General features: G+C 41.8%; 1 protein-coding gene across 2 annotated transcripts; it reads right to left on the reverse strand.

The window, feature by feature from the left end:
- Positions 1-209: 209 nt before the first annotated feature.
- gpr176 (G protein-coupled receptor 176) lies at positions 210-10,114 on the reverse strand. 2 transcript variants are annotated; one of them, XM_028953187.1, is made up of 4 exons: positions 9,995-10,114; positions 9,436-9,731; positions 6,835-7,087; positions 210-2,405 (listed from the first exon to the last, which is right to left on the reverse strand). In XM_028953187.1, the coding sequence occupies exons 2-4, from the start codon at positions 9,560-9,562 to the stop codon at positions 1,259-1,261; spliced, it is 1,527 nt and encodes a 508-aa protein (XP_028809020.1). In that variant the 5' UTR covers positions 9,563-9,731; positions 9,995-10,114; the 3' UTR covers positions 210-1,258. The 2 variants fall into 2 exon arrangements, with proteins under 2 accessions (XP_028809020.1, XP_028809021.1); XM_028953188.1 differs by having other exon boundaries at positions 9,436-9,725; positions 9,995-10,081.
- Positions 10,115-16,372: the final 6,258 nt, after the last annotated feature.

Here is a 16,372-nt window from a genome sequence, read left to right on the forward strand (position 1 = left end):
ATTAATGGAAGATATACTGAGTGATATGTTCATCTGAGATGAAATGTATTTATTTATATTTTTTAAAGAAACCTTTATTTCATGTTATGATTTTGTAAAGTCAAAAGATTTTGGATACTGATTTGACAAAACACACGAATATAGACGTTTCTCAGGAGACATTACAACTGTAGAAATGAACAACTGCTGGTAATGGCTGAGATAACTTAACACTGACCCTGATTCAGAAATCCTGCCTTTTAACTATTGGGGAATCTGAGAATTGGGTTCCATTCACACATCAAATCAATCAATTTGTAATTTCATGCATGTAAATCAAAAAATCTTCTACAACACTTAAACCTTGAATAAATCAAATCAAATCGAAAAGACATTCAGTCTGGATGAGAAAGCAATCTGTTTCATAGACTTAACAGAAAAGCAACAGAGTGGAAGAGAATAAGCTCTATTTCGTTATTTAGCTCCTATGGGTTTGGTCCATACTTGATAGTCTTGGCACACAGTGATGTCTATCTTTAATCTCATAATTAAAATCACACTATTGAACAGTGAGTCTGGTGAGAGATTAAATGCACACATGTAGTAGCTTTGTGTGCTTTACCGTGATTGAAACTATTCCCAGGAACTACTTTGATTAGAAGTTCACACTTTGACATGTTTGCATTGCATGAACTCGGAACAGTTGTAGTTCAAGGAACGCCTGTTTTGGAGGACTAATGGATTGCAGTAGAAAGTAAAAAAAAAGGAAGAGTATGTATATTCAATTGTCCCCAATGCATTGGCATGTTTTTGCGAGCAATAAACAATGACTGGTTGCCACTCTTGTGCTCCCTGCACGTCAGACACGACCATCCACAAGTATTACACATACAAAACAATGTTATTAATGATACATTTTACATGACCCACCACAAGCTGAATCCATAACAACAGTTTCCCATACACAAGACACAGCTTGGGAGTTGGAATCCTTGGTGCTCTAGACAGCAAGTCAGTAAGGTTAGTCTGTGGGCTACTTCACAGTTCCCACTGGCGCTTGAAACCAGAAATAAATGAAGAAATCTTTCTGATTTTTGATTGATTGTCATAATCATTGAGATCAAACAAAAATGATCTAAATTCATGTGTAATGAACATATGATATAAGAACAATATTTTTAAATTTATATTCCAATAACCTTCACATATAAATTCCAATGAGCATTTTTTCATGATATCGTAATTATTTGAAATGCACCTGTACGTATGCACGAGGGTTCTAAGGGTCCACCGTGGGAAAGGTGCTGATTTTGTTGCTCCTGCTGATCCGCCGCTCTGGTCGGACCCGTGTTTGCTTGGTCTGGATCAGCTCCTCCGGAGTGTTTCCCAATGGGGGAAGAAGCCTTTTCTTGCTGTTCCTGGTCTCGGGAAGCCACTGTGGGGGGAGCTCAAATGGCCCAAAACCAAACTGAGGGGTATCATCTGGGTCCGACGGGGTGGCGGGGGCTACTTGTGATGAGGAGAAAGCGCAGGCGTGTATGGGAGATGGCTTGGGTAAACTTGATGCCTTCTCTTGCGACCCTTGTGCAGGGTGCTGAAATTTCAGTTCTGCCACGCCCACCTCCTTCCCCTTCAGTTTGAAGCTTGAGCCGATGGAGGTTGGCACATTGTTCTCATCGTCCTCCTCCTCTTCGTTTGGCCGGAAGATCTGCTGCTGTCCGATGTTGAACATCTCCAGCAACTGACTCCCTGAGCGGACAGCCACCTCCCCACCCAGAGCCCCCACCTCCCCCAGGCCGGCCGAGCTGATGGCGTTCCGGCGGCTGTAGCGCCGGTGGAACCGGGCCAACACGTCCAGCAAGCAGCGACGGACCGATCGGTTGACCGTGAGGAACAGAAGAGGGTTGGTCAACAGAGACACTTTCGGCAGCCAGACAGCAGTAAGCCGCAGCAGAGCCGAGACCCCGGCCGATCCCGGAATTGAGCGGTACACCACCAGAGTAACGTAGGGGGCGCTGCACGTGGCAAAGGCCAGTACCACCGACAGCAGGGTGGCGTGAAGCTCGGCTTCACGCTGAGACACATACGGGATGGAGATGCTGTTCTGTGGTGTGCGCAGCGCAGCGATGATCACCTTCTTCTTCTGGCTAGCGCTCAGCGCGCGCCGGATCATCGCCATGGCCACGAACACGGCTACCAGGGGCAGGATCACCGTGGTGACATTATAGGTAACCACATAGACCAGGTGGCCAAGCGAGTAGCTTAGGCTGTCCGAACAGGAGGACGTAGCATAGACATCAGTCACATTGGTGACGGCCAAAACCGGCACGCTGGCCACCACCGCATGGATCCAGATGTAGATGACCACATCTCTGGATTTGGCGTCGGATATCTTTCTCTCCAGGGGATACAGAACTGAATAATATCTGAAAAGATGAGAAAATCCCTCCGTCAAAATAATTAGATGGTTCTGGAAATGAATTGTTCAAAGCACGATTATACACTGAAAAAAGTGAACACTGGCTAAACTTTGAAAAAATTGAAGTAATGATTCCCCTGCAGTAATGAACGGTCAACATTTTATCATTAACATAATGTAAATAAACCGATCAAACCTGCGATAGTAAAATATTAGCATTGACGTAATATAATGGGTGGTTGGGTGGTAGTAGCCTAGTGGGTAAGACACTTGCCTGTGAACCAGGAAACACAGGTTCAAATCCCACTTACTACCATTGTGTCCCTGAGCAAGACACTTAACCTTAAGTTGCTCCCGGGAGACTGTCCCTGTAAATACTGATTGTTAGTCGCTAGGGATAAGGGTGTCTGATAAATGCTGTAAATGTAAATAATGATGCAATAGCTGTTCTTTGTTAAATTTGTTTTTTCTCATTACAGTAGTTCAAAAATATCAGTTTGCTCTTTTAATTTCCTCTTTTATTTAAATTCAGACACATTTTTCAGTGTAAGTGGAACTTTATTTATCCCTTTCTCCAGTAGTTTCAAGCAGCCGTGAACCGGCATGGCGTAAAAGAAGAAAATTTGAAAATTTTCAAAATTATAAAATAGCAGCAGCAATCACAAACACAAAAAAAACTATAAAAATAAAGTAAAATAAATAGTGGTGGTGATAGTGATAAACACTTCCTGCTTTGGAGGCGCTATATAAGATATAGGTGTTGAGACTGTTCACAAATGTCACAATGTGTCATGCCAAGTAATGTCAATCTTCCCCATTTTAATGCTGCATTAACACACTTATATCAAAATATCTTACTTCCTAGTTTGGAAAATGTAATTATGACTTATTATGCATTCAGTACTTAACTTGTATTAAATGTGTTTGAATGAGGAAGTTGTCTCTTGAATAAATGAACAACCTCAAACGACAGCTCAAGACAGTCCTCTTCAGAGAATATTTAGATTAACTTGTAACTTTTCTTATTGTCGAACTTGTGTACAGAGTGAATAAAAAGATTGTATTCATAGTTGGGGGTCCTAGTGAACCAGAATTAATCTCTTCATCGATGGTAACTTGAAAGCACGTTGTAAGTCGCTCTGGATGAGGGCGTCTGCCAAATGCCGTAAATGTAAATGTAAACAACCTCTATGGCTGATCCTTCATGAAAATTGCATTTTGCCAAATGCTAAATTATGTAAACTATGCAGAAATTGAGGTACAGCAATTATCTTTACTTAACTAATATTTTTTTTATGAGACAGACCTGTCCTTTAACATATAGTACCAGTTACAAATATGGACACAACTACTATGTGATGGTTATGGAGACTAAGATGGAGACATTTTGAAGAATCCAATGCAAGAAACTTATTTAGTATTTTTGTAACAGGAGAAAATGAAACATGTTTGATTAATCTGTTTTTTCACAGTCGCCACTTTTTACTTTCATGGGTGCTTAGTTCAACATTGTCATCATCAAAAGCCGCTTCATGAGATGCTCATTAATAAGAGTGAATGGTAAGAAAGTCACCCCTGTTGTCTAACTATTGTGATTTATTTATCTTGATTATTACCTATCCTCACGTACGTTATTTCATAGTCATGTGTCTTCAGTTTTGTTATATAATGTAAAAAAATGCAAAACCCATAAATCAGTAGGTGCATCCAAACTTTTGACTGATCGTGTACAACACAATATAGCATCCATCTACTGATGCCTTGCCATGTACCACTTTTCTGTGTCAGCCACACAAGTATCATTGCTTAAAGCTTCCCATTAGTAAATATGACTTTCATAACCATGCATGTGCTTGGAAGTTCAAAAGAGATAACTACAAGCAGTCCTTTTTTGTTTGTGGATTTTTATTTCTGTAAAATTAACCTTTAAAAAATTGGGCCTTGAATGAACTATTTGTCTCCGGGTTTTATGGTCACATGTTGTCTTGTGAACAGTATTATTTACTCAGTGCATCTGTCACGTTACATAATGCCACATCCCTCTGTTCCTCATATGAAGTGCTGTTCATGCATATGCTAAAAGGCGTGAACGTGACACATCTAGCAGAGCCGAGATCTCCTTTGTGCTGCTGACAGGTTGACTGTTGTTTTGTCTGGGTTGCTGTGTGTTTCTTATGCATGATTTTAAAAAGGTGCAAAAGAAAATCTGAATGAGAGGAGGGGAAGAGATCTCACAGAAAATAAATTATTCAATGAAGCGATAAAGAGTTCTGGTGATCCATGTTGCTATGGAAGCGCGGCCCTTGGCTCTGGTGGTATAAAAAAAAAAAAAAAGCAGGGGGCTTGGGAAGAAGTCCCCCATCTCAGCAGGAAGCTGGGCACGGCCACTTAAGCACCTCTATCTCTGCTGATTATGGCTTTATTCAGTCTGCAGGTGTACAATGAAAATTGGTTGGGGGGGGGGGGGGGGGGGGGGGGGGGGGGGGGTGAAGAGACATCTAATAAACATTTTCTGCCCTGAAGCTCTGTATCTAATTCAGGTCTGTATCTGAATAGGCTGCACACCATCGTCTTATCATGCTGACGGTGCAATGTTGACTGTGTCATTCCTAATTTTTTAACAGACTTTAATAGTACATACTTATCTTCAGATGACAAAAGATTATCTGAAAATAGCCCACCTGTGTCGAACTAAAGTGCTTCAGATAAAAATCTGAAATGCCTCCCTCCCTCATAACTGTTCATTCAAAAATATGCATATTGAAAGCCAGCAGACAACAGATTCTGGAATAGTCCAGATTACATTACTAAAAGGACTGTAGAAAAAAATAATGCAAAAAAATTTGGAATACAGGACGAGTATAACTCAAAGCAGTGCAATTTAACCACTTTAACTTTCAGACATGGCTGAACAGAACATAGGAATAAATTCCTATTGCAATGATTAAGTAAAAAAATGCTAATGATTTCAATGGCTGTGTGGCGTACAGACGTGTATATGTGTGATGCACATATGAAATTATGTTATTTGAGTGAACAGCTTGAATGTAAAATTGTACTACAGGACTACTACAGTTTTGCACATATTGTGAGCACCAGATGCTAAATCAGCCGGGATAAATAATAGGTCTAGGTAATGATGTGATCAATAGGAGTGTGACACTGTTTTGATGAAGATCTTGGCCTAGGCTAAAATACACCCGCCAGATAATGACCCAGTCCACGGTTTGCCAATAATCTTCACTGGCTGATAAAAATATCATAGCTATAAAAATTATGTTAGAATTATTTATATTATGAATAAGGTACATAATATAATAAACATGTGGGATTTGTACATTATATATTTTTTACTTGGATTTACTATTTTTTTTTTTTTTGCCTAATATTGTAGTGCAACCATTTCTCAAAATTGAACCATTCTTTCTCTTAGTATATGGACACAACATTTAAAAGATTTTTATCCTGATTGCCTTTATTCCTGTACTAGCATGATTCATGTCTTTTTCCTATAATTCCTCACTGCAATGGCAACAATGCATTATTGCTGCTCTCAATCAAACATACCAAGAAAATGCAGGTTTTGTACAGCAAATGGGCTTCGAAAGCACTTAATTATGGGATTGTTGCCTGCAACTGTATTATCTGTGTCTTAAAATGAATATGATGCTCCCTACCAGCACACTGGAAAACAGAGCACCGTCTAGTCACAGCAAGTAAAAAATGTTTTTTTCATTGAGCACAAAATTACTGGACCCAGCAGCTTTGGACCTAATTATGGCCGTCAACGAATTAATAAGCTTGTGAGAGCAGCAGTGTAACAATCATGGGATACGTGCACTTATGAGAAATAGGAATATTGCATTAGTGAGGACAGCCTTTTTCCTACTGCCATTTGCTATATTTATATAAGAAAAGTGATACTGAGTCATTCAGAAAAAAAGTTGAATTTACTGCACCATGTTGCTGATATTAATAAGCTGTATGTAATTGTTAAAATGTAGCCTGGAAGCTGAGTGGATGAATAATATTCCCTGGTAGGATGTGTTTCGTGGTCTGATAGGACCGGTGTTAAATAAATCTATAAACTATTAATTCAACAACATATACATAAAGCATATTGCAACGGTAGCTCTCTCTCTCACTCTCTCCCTCTATACACACACACACACACATTTATATGTTTATATATAAATAAAATGAAGTGACGCTAAAATAAAACATAAGTAAAGGATCATCTTGTGCTGTGATTATATTTCAGGTGTCTCACTGGCCTACTTCTGTCTTCTGTCTTCTTCTCATTCATTTAAACTGCAATTGATCTGCAAAGCTAATTGGCCACTTGTGCTAAATATAGCCTCACTTAACACCTCATGGTGCACAGCGTCCCTCAGCAGCACATAACCGTGAGTGACACATGTCTGGGACACACCTACCTGTCCAGGGCGATGGCTGCAAAGCTGAGGACGGTGACCGAGCAGAAGAGCTTCTGCAGGAGCTTAATGGCTTTGCAGAAGAGAAGCGTGTGGACCCACCAGCAGCACCGAGGGCTGGCGTTCAGGGCCACGTCGAAGGGCACACACACCAGGCTGGCGCAGATGCCCGAGCATGCCAGGTTCTTGATGAACCGGCTGGTGACAGACTTGAACACGTTGGTGCAGCAAGCGCACCACAGCATTGTGGCGTTGCCTATAGAATGGAGCAATAAAAAAACAAAAAAGACAGACCAAGAAGACATGGACATGAATGTCATATTAACCCAATGGTTTCCAATGTGGGGAGCATGCAAAATAAATAAAAAGCAGTGCGAAGGCCGATTCTCATCAAGCGCATTTCCATTGTTTTCAATGAAGCCAATATGGGTGCCACTCTCAAACAGTGGGATTTCTTCAGATTTACACACTTAACAATACAACTGGCAAATGAGCTGTTTTACATTCAGATTGTATTTATATGATTGCAAATGGACCTACAAAAACCATTGTACTACACTAGAAGAGCATTAAATCATTATTGGTCATCCTTTCAATATCAGTCGATACCAATCAGGTGTTCAAATTTATTCAACATTTTCCTGTCACTGCTCATAAAGGCTGTTTCTAATTAATCAGTGGTTGTGCAAGGTCAAATATATTTCTGCAGGACCGCAACCGATATTGTAAAAGGTGGGTTCGATTTTCCCTGTCATTTCCAGGCCTAGTGGATACTGGTGTGAATTATGTCAAGTACAGAATAAAAAGACAGAAATTCCGAGCAGTTAGAATCAGCGAGGCAGAGCAGTAGGATGGATTCAGACACACCAAAATAATAATAATAATAATAATAATAACCTATTTTGCCAGAATATTCTCTGTATGGTCCCCTTAGGAAAGGTCAAAGGTCACCAAGTCAACTGGGTTATGTTTTACTTGGAAGGGTGTTCCAAAGGCATGAAAGAAGATTTTGAGAAATAAATAAAACACAAAAGGACGCCTCCTAATTCTATGTCCTACCCACCCAGTTGGGTGGGTAATCAGAGGGTGTAATCGGTAATACGTGTAATCAGAACATGAAGTCTATAATGGAAAGGGCCTGGTGGGGCGATCTCTGCTGTAGACATCTCAGAACCAAAAATGTTGGTTAGCTGATGAACCTGGCATCAGGGAATGCTGGTGAACACACCCCATGTCTTAAAAAGCTCAGGCAAATATATTCAGCACCATGTGCTAAAGAGAAATCAAGCCATCTGATTGGTTCACGAAGGAGTCTGGCAGCTTCCAGTAAAATAAAACTAAAAGACTTCCATCTGTAGAACCTGATGTCCAGTAGGTTCCAGTTCCTATTTTGTTTTGGGTTTTTTTTACAATTTACAAAGATGGTCCATATTGACCCTCCTCCCACCATACAGTTCTGTTCATTCCAGTTGTTATTTATGCAGCTTAATGAAGGTTTTAAAGTGCACAATAGTATTACAGTTTGAGGTCATCGAGGCAGCGCAAAGTCCACCAATCACAACACATGACCTTCTTTCACACTCACGTCACGATTTTGACTGAAAAGCACTGAATTAGCCACCTAAAGCAGGATTGGGAACACGTATGACCCACTTTGGGTAAATAAACTTCCTTTAAAATGCTGGGGCTTTCATGGCTTCTTGTTATCAGCATATGGATCCATCTTCTCACCCCAGTGCTAACAGCGGGGCGTGAAGGACCCCATCTTCGCCTCCCCATCGCTGCGATATTTGACTGCAGGCTGCGAGCTCGGCAAATTGCGGCCGCGCCGCTTTTCTCTCCCTCCGCGGACGTTCCCGCCGCGGCTCTCAAGCCTCAATGAGAAATACGGCACTTGTCATTTCTTCTGTCTGTATTAAAAGCTGGTATATAAAGTCCCCCCCTTCTCACGTGTGTGGTTTTTTTTGGCCAAAATGTGCTTCTGTTCATCTGGATGTAGCAGAAAAAATTGATTATGAATGTACAGAAGTATCCTCTTATGACGAGTTATTGGACCAGGTTCTATACAGTTATGGTTATATTCTGGATGTAGAAAAAATGTAATATATCCTCTGGGGCCACAGATTCGGCACAGATTCATTTGGCAAAGACCATATTTAATGGCAGAGTACAGCAAAAAAAAAAAAAAAAAGAGAAGAAAATATTACGATTTATGACTGTTTAATTGCTTATTCATTATTCACTTCATCTGCTTATAACACATCAGATGAAATTGATCACTATTTGGCTGAATGGTTAATATTGGCAGCATCTTTATTTATGTATATGTAATGTATCTTTATGGTAGTATATATTACTAGCCACCATGTTTTAAATAGTGGTAAAGATGACATGGAACTAACTTTGGCCAATTTGGTGGCCGCTGATCATGCCAATCGTGCCCACAGTGGTGGCATATATGGTTCAAGGGCACTGATATCTCTGTAAAGCACACGACCTGGTCATTATACTTGGACCGTGGAGGAGAAGGACAGCAAACATGAGAGGCGGCTGGTGAATTTGACACGGCCTTGCCACGGGGAGGAGGAGGAGGAGGAGGCTTACCCAGCAGGGACCCGGCCAGGATGAGGACCTGGGCCGCGGTGGTGAAGTCCCGGTAGGCGCGCTCGCCGCCGGAGAGGCCGACCACCGAGCCGTGGCGCGGAGCCGTGCCGTTCTCGCCCGCGTCCATGTCCGCGTTACATCCTCACGCGTCAAATCGCTTCCTCGGCGCGACATGTCGCGGCGCGGCGCGGCGCGTCATAATTACGGGGTCCCGGCGGCCACTCGCTCCGAAGTGCGGCTCGCATGCTGCACCCCGAAGGCGGAGATGGAGAACCTCCTCAAACCCCGACCTGCTCCTTCAAAGAAAAAAAGAGAGAGAGAAAAAGATATAAACATATAAATCATAAAGCAACACAGAACAAATATCTAATATCATTCATAATAATAATAATCATAAATCATTGTGTTGACATGCCTGTGCCGCTGTCATATCGGACCGATTTCGCGTTTTGGATTAGAATAATGATAATGCATAACTGAGCGACGCAGCCGGCGCAGCCCTTGCCTGTGCATGCACGGCGACTCGCGACAGTCGTGGAGTGGCACCACGCACGGCTACCTGGACGCGGCTCCCTCCGCTTCGTAAACTCGTTGTCCGCACGCAGCCCGAGTCCGGCGTTCCGTCCACGAGGAGAGAGCGAAGGAGTCGACGCAGCTTCCGGAAAGACGGAGCAGCCGCCGCCGCCGCCGCCGTCTGGACGCGATCTGACGGCTGAGGACCAGGTTGCCAGGTTTTGGAGGAAAAAAAAAAAAACATCCCCGCCCCTTCCCAAAAAAATTATATTTCACCAGTCCAAAAAAAAAATGCGTTGGTCAAGACACTTATTTCCATCTGTGTAAAATGAAGTATGTCTGTAGCGTTTTGTTGTACAAACCGGATTCCAAAAAAGTTGGGACAAATTGTGAAAAAAACTGAATGCAAAGATGTGGAGATGGCAAATGTAAATATTTTATTTGTAATAGAACGTCGATGACCGATCAGACGTTTAATCCGAGTAAATGTATCATTTTAAAGGAAAAATATGTTGATTCAAAATTTCGCGGTGTCAACCAATCCCAAAAAAGTTGGGACAAGTAGCAATAAGAAAAAGTCAATTTGAGCATAACGAAGAGCTGGAAGACCAATTAACACTAATTAGGTCAATTGGCAACATGATTGGGTATAAAAAGAGCTTCTCAGAGTGGCAGTGTCTCTCAGAAGCCAAGATGGGTAGAGGATCACCAATTCCCACAATGTTGCGCAGAAAGATAGTGGAGCAATATCAGAAAGGTGTTACCCAGCGAAAAATTGCAAAGACTTTGCATCTATCATCATCAACTGTGCATAACATCAATGCTACTATAAAGGAAATGGGCTCAGGAACACTTCCAGAAACCATTGTCAGTGAACACAATCCATGTCATCCGGACCACCCAAGGACAACCCAAGTTGTTATCAACGCTCAGTTCAGAAGCCTGCATCTCTGATGGTATGGGGTTGCATGAGTGCGTGTGGCATGGGCAGCTTGCATGTCTGGAAAGGTACCATCAATGCAGAAAAATATATTCAGATTCTAGAACAACATTTGCTCCCATCCAGACGTCATCTCTTTCAGGGAAGACCCTGCATTTTTCAACAAGATAATGCCAGACCACATTCTGCATCAATCACAACATCATGGCTGCATAGGAGAAGGATCCGGGTACTGAAATGGCCAGTCTGCAGTCCAGATCTTTCACCTATAGACAACAATTGGCGCATCATAAAGAGGAAGGTGTGACAAAGAAGGCCCAAGACGATTGAACAGTTAGAGGCCTGTATTAGACAAGAATGGGAGAGCATTCCTCTTTCTAAACTTGAGAAACTGGTCTCCTCAGTCCCCAGATGTCTATTGAGTGTTGTAAGAAGAAGGGGAGATGCAACACAGTGGTGAAAATGGCCTTGTCCCATCTTCTTGGGTATTTGTTGACACCATGAAATTCTGAATCAACATATTTTTCCCTTAAAATAATACATTTTCTCAGTTTAAACTTTTGTTCTGTGGTTTTATTTCTATTCTGAATAAAATATTAGAAGTTGGCACCTCCACATCATTGCATTCAGTTTTTATTCACGATTTGTATAGAGTCCCAACTTTTTTGGAATCCGGTTTGTATTTTACCTAAAACTTGAAAAGTTTAAACAAACTAAATAAATTGATCAAGCCATAGTAAACATTTACATTTACATTTACATTTAAGGCATTTGGCAGACGCCCTTATCCAGAGCGACTTACAACGTGCTTTCATGCTACCATCGATGAAGTGAACAGTTCTGGTTCATTAGGACCCCCAACTATGAATACAATCTTTTTATTCACTCTGTTGTAGATTCTGTACACAAGTTCGACAATAAGAAGGTTACAAGTTAATCTAGATATTCTCTGAAGAGGAAGGTTTTGAGCTGCCGTTTGAAAATACTCAGTGACTGAGCTGTTCTGACCTCGATGGGAAGTTCATTCCACCACCGAGGGGCCAAGACAGAGAAGAGTCTAGATGAGCGTCTTCCTTTTACCTTCAGAGATGGGGGGACCAGGCGAGCAGTACTGGAGGCTCGGAGTATACGAGGTGCAGTGCGAGGTGTAATAAGGGCTGTGAGGTAGGATGGTGCTACTCCATGTTTAGCTTTGTAGGCCAGCATCAGTATTTTGAACCTGATGCGTGCAGCTACTGGGAGCCAGTGTAGGGAACGTAGCAGAGGGGTGGTGTGGAGAATTTGGGAAAGTTGAAGATCAGTCGAGCTGCTGAGTTGTAGAGGTCGGATGGTACATAGAGGTAGAAAAAAAATATATATTTTTGAATAAATGCTTCAAAATAAATTAATTTAACAGAAACTGAAACGAAAATAACAATAAGAGCTTTAACTTTTGGGTATCGTGTTAGAGCCTTGATTCTGAAACTAAGCTGCTCTGGCTCCCTTTATTGGTACACCAGTGTGTGTGTGACAACAAAATCACTCAAAGAAATATTGATGGAAATCAAATTTATCAACCAATGGACATCTATATTTTGGCCACATTCAAAATGAAAGTGGAAAACCATACTACAAGCTGATCCAACTTTGATGTAATGTCCTTAAAACAAGTCAAACCAGTCATGCTGTTCTCCACGGCGTCTCCAGACTCTGTCATATGTGCTCATTGTGAACCTGCTTTCAGGGGCAGTGGTGGCCTAGCGGTTAAGACGGCCCCTGTAATCAGATGGTTGCCGGTTCGAATCCTGATCCACCAAGGTGCCACTGAGGTGCCACTGAGCAAAGCACCGTCCCCACACACTGCTCCCCGGGCGCCTGTCATGGCTGCCCACTGCTCACCAAGAGTGATGGTTAAAAGCAGAGGACACAGTGCTGTGCTGCAGTGTATCACAATCACTTCACTTTCATCTGTGGAGAATTTTTGAAACATTTGTGGACGTCTGACCCTCATGGAGTTGGTTTCTGCCCACATTTGTGCCCACAAAGGCTCTGGCAGTTACTCACAACCTGGCACATACTGACAGGACAGGGTAAAACCCGATGACCCCACAAGTACTAGATACAGTGAGGCTAAATTTTATACAATTAACATCAAGTGCACAGAATCCGTGCAACTCCAGAACGGAACACGGAGCACCTTGCAAAGTCAGGCCACGACACTACTCATAATGGCGATACCTGGAGATCACGGTGTTAGATATGACATGTATCTCCTGAAGTCAGCATGATGGCCAGTTGTGTTTTTTATACCCTTTCTTATGAGGGAATAATGTATCATCCAGTCTGCCTTCAGTCCAACATAAGAGGGGAAAATAACCATCTTCCAACCTATTGTCCGAGATATTCATGAAAACATTCCAGATTCCAGTGAAGACATAATTGCCAAGGGGTCTTCAAGTGGAGATTTGAAGCAGTTCGGATGACATTTAATAGGAGAAGTGGTTCCGTTCACTGAATAATAATGCATTTGGAAACTCTCTCCCCCATTAGAGCAGCTCGGAATTGGTAAGAATAATAGACGTCAGGAGGCATTGACAATCAATCCAAAAACAAGCCCTGTATGTGTGGGGGAGGGAAGAAAAAGTCAGACATCATCTTAATGGCTTCTTAATGGGCATTATTCCTGCATTTCGATGAGATATTGCTGTAAAAGATTGCCAGTCGAAGAAAATGGTTCATTCAAATGGCACCTAGTCGGCCTGTGCAGCTCTCGTTACCACAACCACCCAATAAACATGAGACCTACAGAATTCAAGCAGGGCTAGAGATGAGTTTCGGAGGGACAATGAACCTGGAGGATCTGGTGCTGAAAAGAGGCTATGGGTTGGAAGCATGAAGACCTGGAGAAGGAAATTCAAATAGGTGAATTTGGTGGAAAATTATGGAACCAGGGGGCATGTTGACTGGGAAGGGAGAAGCAAAAAAAAAAAGTGACTGAGGAGGAGGAGCAAATTTTGTCCAATTTATACACATTTATGTGCAGATTGTATCAAATTCTGTGTAAGTTTTAACTCAATTTGACTGTGTTTTACATTAATTTAGCTACATTATAATAATATCTTGCTGACGTGGCTTAGACCAAACAGTTGTGGGAATATCAGTAAAAGTATTTCAAAAGAATCACATTTTTGCTCACAATATTTTTTTATATAATATCTTAGTGAATGATATTTCATTGGCCATCTTGGGTACACTGAAGTACCCAATGCCCACATGATGGATTTGGTTCTATTATGATACGGGACACAATGGTACACACTTATTGGACACAATAAGTGGGATTTGAACCTGGGTCTTCTGGTTCATAGGCGTGTGTGTTACCCACTAGGCTACAACCACCCTAATTTATCTCCAGAGGACATGTGTTCAAATCTTCACACAAATCCATCAACACACTTAACCTTGTGTTGCACCATGAGGTACTGAGACAGTTATTAGTGGACGCGAGACATCTGGGATAGGAGACCACAGGCTTAAACTTGGAGGTAAGGAAGTGGAAGGTTGCGGCATCAAATCCCGAACCATGAAGTTACCACTGAGGGTGATGGTTTAAAAACAGAGGGCACATTTTACTGTGCTATGCTCTGCTGTTTATCACAATGACTTAAAAAAAAAATGTTGCAGAATGTTATAGGTGGATAGAGCAGCAGCGCCCCCTTCTGGAGACTTTTTATACCGAGAAACCAGCCAGCCTCAATGCCTGGTGGATTTTTTCCCAAGTTAATCACATTTCAATGTTTCAGATAATGAAAAACATTAAATAGTAACCAAAGACAACACAATTAAATAAAAGTCATCTAGCATCACCACGATTAAGTGAAAGATTTTTTTATTAAGGAGGAAAAAAATGTCATGGCCCTGTGTGACAAAGTGATTGCCCCCCCCCCGTATCAGAAGCAACAGCACTGTGGAGAAATTTTGGCCCACACAGAATTGTTGTAGTTCAGCCACGTTGGAGTGGAGTGTTTCCAGCTTTGGTCTGTTATTCTTCAGAGGTGGACCTGTTGGTGTGTTTTTGGATCATTGTCCTGTCTTTTGTCACCTCTTGGATGAGTCGTCGCTGCACTCCTGGGGTAATTTTGGTCGCCCGGCCACTCCTAGGAAGGTTCACCAATGTTCCGTGTCCCATGTTATCTCCATTTGTGGATAATGGCTCTCGCTTTAATTGACTGGAGTCCCAAAGCTTTAGAAAAGACTTTAGAACCTTTTCCAGATCTCAATTGCTTACTTTCTTGAAGTTCTTTGGATCGCGGCATGATGGCTAACTTCTGAGGACCTTTTGGTCCTCTGTCACGTAGGTCTTATTTAAGTGATTTCTTGTTTTAGACAACGTGGTGTGGCTAGAGATATTGAACTCAGGTGTGATGATCCACTGTTTTTAACAGGAGGGACAATCACTTTTTCACAGGGTCATGTAGGTTTGGATTTTTTAAGCAGAGACCACATTTCACTGAGCGCACTGGGTACTATGCTGTGGCATGTGACATGTGATAACTAATCACATTCACTTTTGAAAAAAATTAAGAATCATAGAGGGGCAAAGACTTTTTCACATCACTGTATTTTCTTCTATTAGCTAACCAAAGCACACAAACGTAGATTATTATTGTATGTTCCACAATTCCAAACACATTTTTATGTCTAGAAAAGATATGGGGTACATTAATGTCCTCACTTGCTTTGTGTATTCACTGGATGGTCCATGTTTGTTTATGAACCCCACTTACTACCATTCTGTCTCTAAGCATGATGCTTAACCCTGCGTTGCTCCAGAGGGACTGTCCCTTTAACTACTGGAAAAATGCTACAAATGTAATGGATAAGAAGAATAAACTAAATTCATTTTAATAAATTAAAATTAAATACATTTGTCACTTGTGATAACTACATAACCGTGGTACTTGAAGATCCAAATATTTTCTGAAGAGGTTAACTTGAAAAGTTAGGCTGCAATTCTAAAGAGATTTCTCTAGGTGGCGTGAAAGGGTCGAGAATTTACTCTCGGTTTAAAAAATAATCGATTGTGGACTCCTCCCTGTGTGGGACTGTGGGCTTCCACAGCAGCCCCATGGTTTGGACCTTGCTGCACGTCCCACCCAGAGAAGATCACCTGTGCATGTGAGAGGGCTACATCAGACAGCAAGAGAATATTTTGTCTAAGAAGCAGAAAGAAAGTGGACATGGTTAAGGTTTGAACTTTGAGACAGTCAAAATTGTGGTGTTAGACGACTTAGAAGAGCTGCTGTTGTTCAGATTGATAAAAAAAAAAAAAGTTAATAATGCATCCATCTGATGGTCTGCCAGTCCAGGAATCTGCCAGTCCAGATCCTGCAGTACTGTTAGCCCGATGGTAATAGCTGGAACAGTTTGCACAGTACACGCCGGGGTCTTAAAGGGTCAGGTGACAGGAAGCTCAGGATCCAGCTGCATAGAAAGCAGCTCAGA

Source organism: Denticeps clupeoides, chromosome 14, assembly GCF_900700375.1.
Source record: "Denticeps clupeoides chromosome 14, fDenClu1.1, whole genome shotgun sequence".
Taxonomy (NCBI): domain Eukaryota; kingdom Metazoa; phylum Chordata; class Actinopteri; order Clupeiformes; family Denticipitidae; genus Denticeps; species Denticeps clupeoides.